Genomic DNA, 7,645 nt, shown 5'->3' on the forward strand with positions numbered 1-7,645 from the left:
TATACCTTCCCTGAATTTATGGCCTTACATGGCACCCGTAAGCCATGGAGCCTTCGCATCACTGGATCAACAATTTACTTTCTGAAAGATTGTGCAAATGCAATGTATTTTCCACTTTAATGCATTTGCAGTTATGTAATGTAGATATTTCTTTAATTTTAACCTACGGGGAAAGTTCAACGTTCAACGGTCCTTATGCTCACTGTTCATTTTTTATGGTATAGTGAATTGCAATTGTCTCTATTATAAAGCCTGTCAGAGTACTGGCTTATACTAGACCAGGCAAAGGACTCATATTCTCCCTTCCCCTTCAGTCATTTGCATGTGTCTCCTCATTTTCAATCTGTAAAATCCACTCTCAGTCACCTAACATGTAATGACTCTTTTGCTCTATTCAGGTAGGGCAAAAAATTCTGAGCAGACTCATCATGGAGAAGGCAGAGAATGAAGTTCACATTTTCTTGAGCCCAAGGGAGAAATGCTGTGGAGCTAAAAACATTCACTTATCTGTAAAGTTGTAATTAGATGGCAGCAGTTTGCCAATACTCCGGAGTCAGGTAGTGAAATTCCCACAAGGGAGTGCAGTGCCTCTCAGAAAACAATATGATATTTGTGTTACATGAAATCTTTCCTGTCCTGAAATTCTTCTATTTTGTTGACAGCTGAGTTGAGGGATCTGCTTGAAGCAGACTAGGAGAAGTCTGGCTAGAGAGCTGCCTAGAGGAGAAGGACCTGGGGGTAATGGTTGACAGCTGACTGAACATGAGCCAGCAGTATGCCCAGGTGAGGAGAACCATTATACATTCTGAGGGCCTGAAAGGGTCAAAAGCAGAATGATGAAGCCAGAGGCCTTGAGAACAGTGTTCTGTGGGGCCTGAAAGGGTCGATAACAGAAAACTGTGCTGAGATCAAAAGCCGCTCCTCCTGGAAGGGAGTATGTGGACACAGAGGTTCTTGGCGATATAATGGGTTTCTCCCCATTCCAGGGCCCAAGCTAAATGTATACACTCCAGGAACACCTGCAGATTTAGTTAAGGATGTTATGTGAACTCTGGGCAGACATGTAGACCCTTGTTTTGTAGAAGTAGAGCCTGCTTTCTCACGACAAGAATAATAATAAAGTATGTAAACAGTGCATACAAGTACGATGTTATCTCAACCAGAAGAGTATAAAAACTCCGTTTGGAGAATAAAATGTTGCTACTTGCCACCAGAGCGGTAGTCCGTCTGTCGATTTAGGCGTCCCTATGAGCTGGTCTCCGTCATTTGGTGCCGAAACCCGGGATACTCGGTTGCTAAAGGACAGGACGTCGCTCGCCTTCACGAGCCGCGGTTGGTAAGTTGGAAACGAGGGCGAGGACAAGGGTATTTTAGACAGACGACAAAAAAAAAAAAAAAAAAAAATGGGAATTGCTTCAAGTAACGAACATAGTATTTTTGCTAGCATGTTAAAGTCTCTGCCTGGTGCTAATGGAGTAAAGATTACTAGAAAACAGATTGATCATTTTTTAAATTTTGTGATATATGTGCATGTCTTGAGTGTTGTGTGTGTTCAGTGCCGTGTGTAATTTAAATATTCATACCATCATGCTGTTCTTATTGACTGGTCGTAAACAATATTGTATAAGTATATTAAGCTAGCTGTCAAAAGAGTGGTTCTATGTGTGTATGTGTGTGTGTGTGTTTAAAGCGCTTTAAACGTTTGTAAGACTTGCAAATTGGGTTTTGGTTATATTGAGCTTCTGTTTTGATTAATCTTTAAAATGCAACTCTGAAACCTTTCAATCTCAAACGTCCATTAAGCCGGCAAACAGGTAGATTTACCTGGGACCTTTGAAGTGAAAGGCTGCAGAGGACACGATTTTAAAATAGCCAAAAAAAAAAAAAAAAAAAAAATAGAAAAAAGAAAGAAAATATGAAATACAGAAAGAAAAACAGAAAAGAAAACGGAAAAAGAAAAAATAGAAAAATAGAAAAAAGAACGTAGAAAACAAAACAAAACAAAACAAAACAAATGAAAAAAACCCCAGCCCTGTGGCTGTGTGTGAGTTCCCCCCACAACCCCCTCCCACCCCCTCCTTACTCCTGATTTTGTTTGAAAGTGAAGGTTTTTTGTTTTGCTTCAGCTTGGGAGTTTCTATCTCTCTCTAGGGGAGTAACAGTTTATGAAGAACACTCCGCATTCCAGTGTCCCTTATCAGATCAGCAGCTGCTGGGTCCTAGTGCAGACAGCCATAAAGGGAATTTTAGCCAGATACTAATGAAGACATGATTTAAGATCCCAAAAGGAGTATCCTCTGAGAGTAAAAAACTGCAAAGGAATAGAAAAGTTAATGCATTTGCACCCTTGAGAATTTCCATACAGGTAAAAACAGATAAAAGAAGCCGGGGGTAAACCGTTAACATCAAAGAACCAAAGAAACCAGCAACCCAGCATGTGGCGGAGACGTGTGACAACAGTAAATGCTCCTGCTTGGATCTTCTCTACAGCCTCCTCAATAATAAGGGATTGCAGGTTTTGGTCCTATTGGTAAAGGTTTAAGTGTTTTGGTTAGTAGGTCATTCGAGTGTCACTTTGCAAAGTCTTTTTGTGTAACCTGGTGTTATTAATTCTGATTTTACTGGACAAATACAAGCTATGGTTTATATTCCTTTCCCACCTGTGTATATCACCCAAAGCAGTTGTGTTACTCAATTAATACCATTTCAAAGATTGTATTAGAGAAAATAGGCCTTCAAGTTGCACCTGAAAAAATTCAAACCTGGAAATATTTTAAGTGGAAAATTTTGAATGCCACAATTGAACCCCAGCAAGCCAAATTGCAAATAGTAGTTAAAACAATTTACAAAAGCTCCTAAAAACAATCAATCGAGTTAAACCTTATTTGAGTATAACTAATGCAGAACTAAGTCCATTATTTGATCTTCTTAAGGGAGGATGTGGCTTTAACAGCACCTCGTACTTTTAGGAGTGATACACAACAAACTTTGGGCGAAATTGAAAAAACCATTGCTCAGAAAAAAAAAAAAAAAAGCCCATAGACGACTTGATGGTCATCCAATATGTATGTTTTTGTTATTCTGTGTCAGGCATTTGCTGATCATAGACTTAAAGGACTGTTTTTATACCATATTGCTAGATCCTGATGACTGCCAAAGATTTGCTTTTAGTGTTCCTTCTATTAACTACAGCGAACCTATGGACCGCTACCAATGGGAAGTTTTACCTCAAGGTATGGCTAATAGTCCTACATTATGTCAGAAATTTGTGGATAAAAGTCTTAAACAGACGAGACAGTGTTTTCCATCATTGATTTGTATCCACTACATGGATGACATCTTGTTAGCTGCTGAATCTGTCGAATTATTAGTAGCAGCCTATTCCCATATGGAGCAACAATTGGAATGAAATGGGCTGAAGATAGCCCAAGATAAAATACAGCGAACTTTTCCTTTTAAATACTTGGGGTTTCAGCTATACCCTAAGTATTTTGCACCACAAAAAATTGCCCTTTCAGTACAACACCTGACAACCTTAAATGATTTTCAGAAACTTTTGGGTGATATCAATTGGATAAGGCCATTCCTGAAACTCACCACTTCAGAGCTTAGCCCTTTGTTTAAAATATTGGAAGGAAAACCTGATCCTAATTCTCCTCGTAAATTGACGAAAGAAGCATCTCAAGCCTTGGCAAAAGTTGAGAAGGCCATGGCAGATGCTAAATTGACTTATGCTGATTTAACTAAACCTTGGGAATTACTTATTCTTCCCGCTAAGTTGTCTCCCACTGGGGTATTGTATCAAGATGGAATCCTCTGTTGGATCCATGGCCGTCATAGTCAAAATGTTGCCCTAAAATCATATCCCCATAAAATTGCAGAGTGTGTAAAACAAGGGTGAAAATTAAGTATAACTTATCTTGGAAAAGAACCAGCTAAAATAGTCCTGCCTTATAAACCAGATCAAATTACATGGCTGCTCAATATGATGGATGAGTTTGCTTTATCCCTTGCAAATTTTCCAGGGGAAATACCCAGTAAATATCCATTGAACAAATTACTTAGCTTCACCACATACCATTCTGTCGTTTTCCCAACGATTGTAAAACAAGCACCTCTAAAAGACGCTTTGACTGTGTATACTGATGGTTCTTCAAATGGTCGTGCTGTGTTATTAGCACCATCTAATCATTATGTTTGGATATTACAGGACGTATCTGCACAAATGGCTGAATTATATGCTGTCTCTCAAGCCTTACTGAAATATGCTCAGCCTTTGAATATCATCACGGATAGTCTATACATTGTGCAAGCCTTGTACATGCTTGAAACAGTACCACTCATAAATTCTAAAGTGACTTTTATCCAACAGCATTTGAGCCTTATACAATCCCTGTTGTTACAAAGGGACTGTCCAGTTTTTGTGGGACATATTCGTAGTCATTCTAACCTGCCTGGTCCTATGGCACAAGGTAATCAAGCAGCTGATAATCTGATGAAACCACAAGTATATAACATATCCAAAGCCACACACCTACATGAATTACATCATTTATCAGCTCGAACTTTAAGAAAAATGTGTAGTATTACTCGAGAACAAGCGCAATCAATAGTTAAGAACTGTCCTTCCTGTGCTCCATTATTACCTGCCCCTCAATATGGTATCAACCCTAGGGGCTTATTACCTAATGATTTATGGCAAATGGATGTCACTCATATTCCAGCCTTTGGAAAACTTTCATATGTTCATGTCACCATAGATACTTTCTCACATTTTTCCGTGGCATCTGCCCTGTCAGGAGAAAAATTATCACATGTATGCACTCATTTACTCCATTGTTTTAGTGTCCTGGGAATCCCAAAAATGATTAAAACTGATAACGGCCCTGCCTATACCAGTCAAGGATTCAGAACCTTTTGTCAGCAATTTTCCATCCAACACAAAACGAGCATTCCATATAATCCACAAGGGCAAGGAATTGTTGAAAAGTATAATCATCTTTTGAAAACTCAAATTAAAAAAAATAAAAAGGGGGACATGGGGGGGTAAAGGATACCCCATTTTCTTTATTATCGCATGCCCTATGCGTCCTCAATTTTTTAACATTGGACAAAGATGGTCAATCTGCTGCTGACAGACAATGGAATCATAAAATTAATATTAAGCCTGAGGTATACTGGAAAGACCCAATGGATGGAAAAATGCATGGTCCTGATCCGGTACTGATCTGGGGCAGAGGGTATGTTTGTGTTTTTCCTACAGACGAAGCTTCGCCACAGTGGATTCCGGAAAGGTGCATCCGACATGCCAAAAACAAGAATGGGGAAACTACGGCGACGAATGCAGAGGCTGTCGTTGAGTAGAGACTGGGAGACGGGGATTCGATTATTAGCAATGTTGCTGAGCACCCTATGGCTGTTACAACACGGATGTAAGGCAGAAACATATTGGGCCTTTGTTCCCAACCCTCCTATTATCCATCCAGTTACATGGGAAGAGCCGACAGATATTCCCGTACACAATAATCAGACTATGTTTATGGGACAATATTCTGATAAACATATTGTGATCTTTTCAGCACGTTTTAACTTTTCTGGAAGGTTAGATGGCAATCCAATGTGTTTTCAAATCAATCGTACTGAATCATCATGTGAGGAGGTGATTATCCAACATGACTGGGATACTAATGTGTCATGCAGAACATCGTACTATTTGTGTAACCCCAGTAGAATATAATTGTACTATGTTTTCATGGGATAAAATCCAAAGTCACTTACAAGGCATTTGGAATAATGCTAACACCTCTCTGGATTTGGATAAATTAAAGCAACATATTCAAGATATGTTAAACTCCCATAAGGTAGATCTAGCAGTAGCCAAACAGGCAGAAACCTTTGTTAATGCTTTGAGATCTGCCTTTCCATCTTTTGAATCTTTTAAACAAGGGATTTATGGCTTAATAACAATTGCTATTGTAATTCATTTGGGACTACTTGTCTGTCCATACATCTTAAGGCTTATCATAAAACAGTTTCGGCAAATAGTCATGGACATGAAAAAAATGAAATTGGAACACACTAAAGATAAACCGATTCCGCTTTCAATTTAAAAAGAAAGGGTGAAATGAGGAGAACCATTATACATTCTGAGGGCCTGAAAGGGTCAAAAGCAGAATGATGAAGCCAGAGGCCTTGAGAGCAGTGTTCTGTGGGGCCTGAAAGGGTCGATAACAGAAAACTGTGCTGAGATCAAAAGCCGCTCCTCCTGGAAGGGAGTATGTGGACACAGAGGTTCTTGGCGATATAATGGGTTTCTCCCCATTCCAGGGCCCAAGCTAAATGTATACACTCCAGGAACACCTGCAGATTTAGTTGAGGATGTTATGTGAACTCTGGACAGACACGTAGACCCTTGTTTTGTAGAACTTGTAGAGCCTGCTTTCTCACGACAAGAATAATAATAAAGTATGTAAACAGTGCATACAAGTACGATGTTATCTCAACCAGAAGAGTATAAAAACTCCGTTTGGAGAATAAAATGTTGCTACTTGCCACCAGAGCGGTAGTCCGTCTGTCGATTTAGGCGTCCCTGTGAGCTGGTCTCCGTCACCTAGGTGGCCAAGAAAGCCAGTGGCATCTTGGCTTGTATCAGAAATGGTGTGACCAGCAGGTCCAGGGAGGTTATTCTCCCTCTGTACTCGCCACTGGTGAGACCGCACCTTGAGTACTGTGTTCAGTTCTGGGCCCCTCACCACAAGAAGGATGTTGAGGTTCTAGAGCATGTCCAGAAAAGAGCAACAAAGCTGGAGAACAAGTCTTATGAGGAGCAGCTGAGAGAGCTGGGGTTGTTTAGCCTGGAGAAGAGGAGGCTGAGGGGAGACCTTCTTGCTCTCTACGACTACCTGAAAGGAGGTTGTGGAGAGGAGAGTGCTGGCCTTTTCTCCCAAGTGTTAGGGGATAGGACAAGGGGGAATGGCCTCAAGCTGTGCCAGAGGAGGTTCAGACTGGATATTGGAAAAAAATGTTTCATGGTAAGGAGCATTGGGCACTGGAACAGGCTGCCCAGGGAGGTGGTTGAGTCACCTTCCCTGGAGGTGTTTAAGGGATGGGTGGATGAGGTGCTTAGGGGAATGGTTCAGGGAGTGTTAGGAATGGTCGGACTTGATGACCCAGTTGGTTTCTTCCAACCTAGTCATTCTATGGTTCTATGATTTTATGCTACATACATATATATATGAATACATATATGTTACATATATTCATACTCATATATATGTATATATTAATATACATATAAAATATAATGAATATACTTTCTATGATGGAGTATCCACATCAGTGGACATAAGAAAAGCAATAGATGCAATCTATCTGGGCTTGGGGGTACTGATTGTCAAGAAGCTCAACATGAGCTGGCGATGTGTGCTCACAGCCCAGAAAGCCAACCATATCCTGGGCTGCATCAAAAGAAGCATTGCCAGCTGCTGGTCAAGTGACACGATTCTTCCCCCCTACTCCACTCTCTTGGGATCCCACCTGGAGTATTGTGTCCAGTACTGGAATCCCCAATGTAAGAAGGATATTGAACTGTTGGAATGGGTCCAGAGCAGGGCCATGAAGCTGATCACAGGGCAGGAGCTTCTCT

At 40.5% G+C, this 7,645-nt stretch overlaps 1 protein-coding gene across 2 annotated transcripts; it reads left to right on the top strand.

The window, feature by feature from the left end:
- The first annotated feature begins 213 nt into the window (after positions 1 to 213).
- Positions 214 to 6,599, top strand: LOC128852392 (uncharacterized). 2 transcript variants are annotated; one of them, XM_054068949.1, is made up of 4 exons: positions 214 to 783; positions 1,240 to 1,336; positions 3,141 to 3,233; positions 5,264 to 6,599. In XM_054068949.1, the coding sequence occupies exons 1-4, from the start codon at positions 776 to 778 to the stop codon at positions 5,735 to 5,737; spliced, it is 672 nt and encodes a 223-aa protein (XP_053924924.1). In that variant the 5' UTR covers positions 214 to 775; the 3' UTR covers positions 5,738 to 6,599. The 2 variants fall into 2 exon arrangements, 1 of the variants encoding a protein (XP_053924924.1); XR_008450219.1 differs by lacking the exons at positions 214 to 783; positions 3,141 to 3,233; positions 5,264 to 6,599 and adding an exon at positions 791 to 1,121 and having other exon boundaries at positions 1,240 to 1,868.
- Positions 6,600 to 7,645: the final 1,046 nt, after the last annotated feature.

Source organism: Cuculus canorus, chromosome 5 (assembly GCF_017976375.1).
Source record: "Cuculus canorus isolate bCucCan1 chromosome 5, bCucCan1.pri, whole genome shotgun sequence".
In the NCBI taxonomy this organism is placed as follows: Eukaryota; Metazoa; Chordata; class Aves; order Cuculiformes; family Cuculidae; genus Cuculus; species Cuculus canorus.

Excerpts from the sequence above, each read along its gene's own strand:
- LOC128852392 (XM_054068949.1), top strand. Across the intron at positions 1,337-3,140 it reads GCCTTCACGAGCCGCGGTTG|ATCCTGATGACTGCCAAAGA; the intron begins GTAAGTTGGAAA and ends CCATATTGCTAG. Across the intron at positions 3,234-5,263 it reads ATGGGAAGTTTTACCTCAAG|ACGAAGCTTCGCCACAGTGG; the intron begins GTATGGCTAATA and ends TTTTTCCTACAG.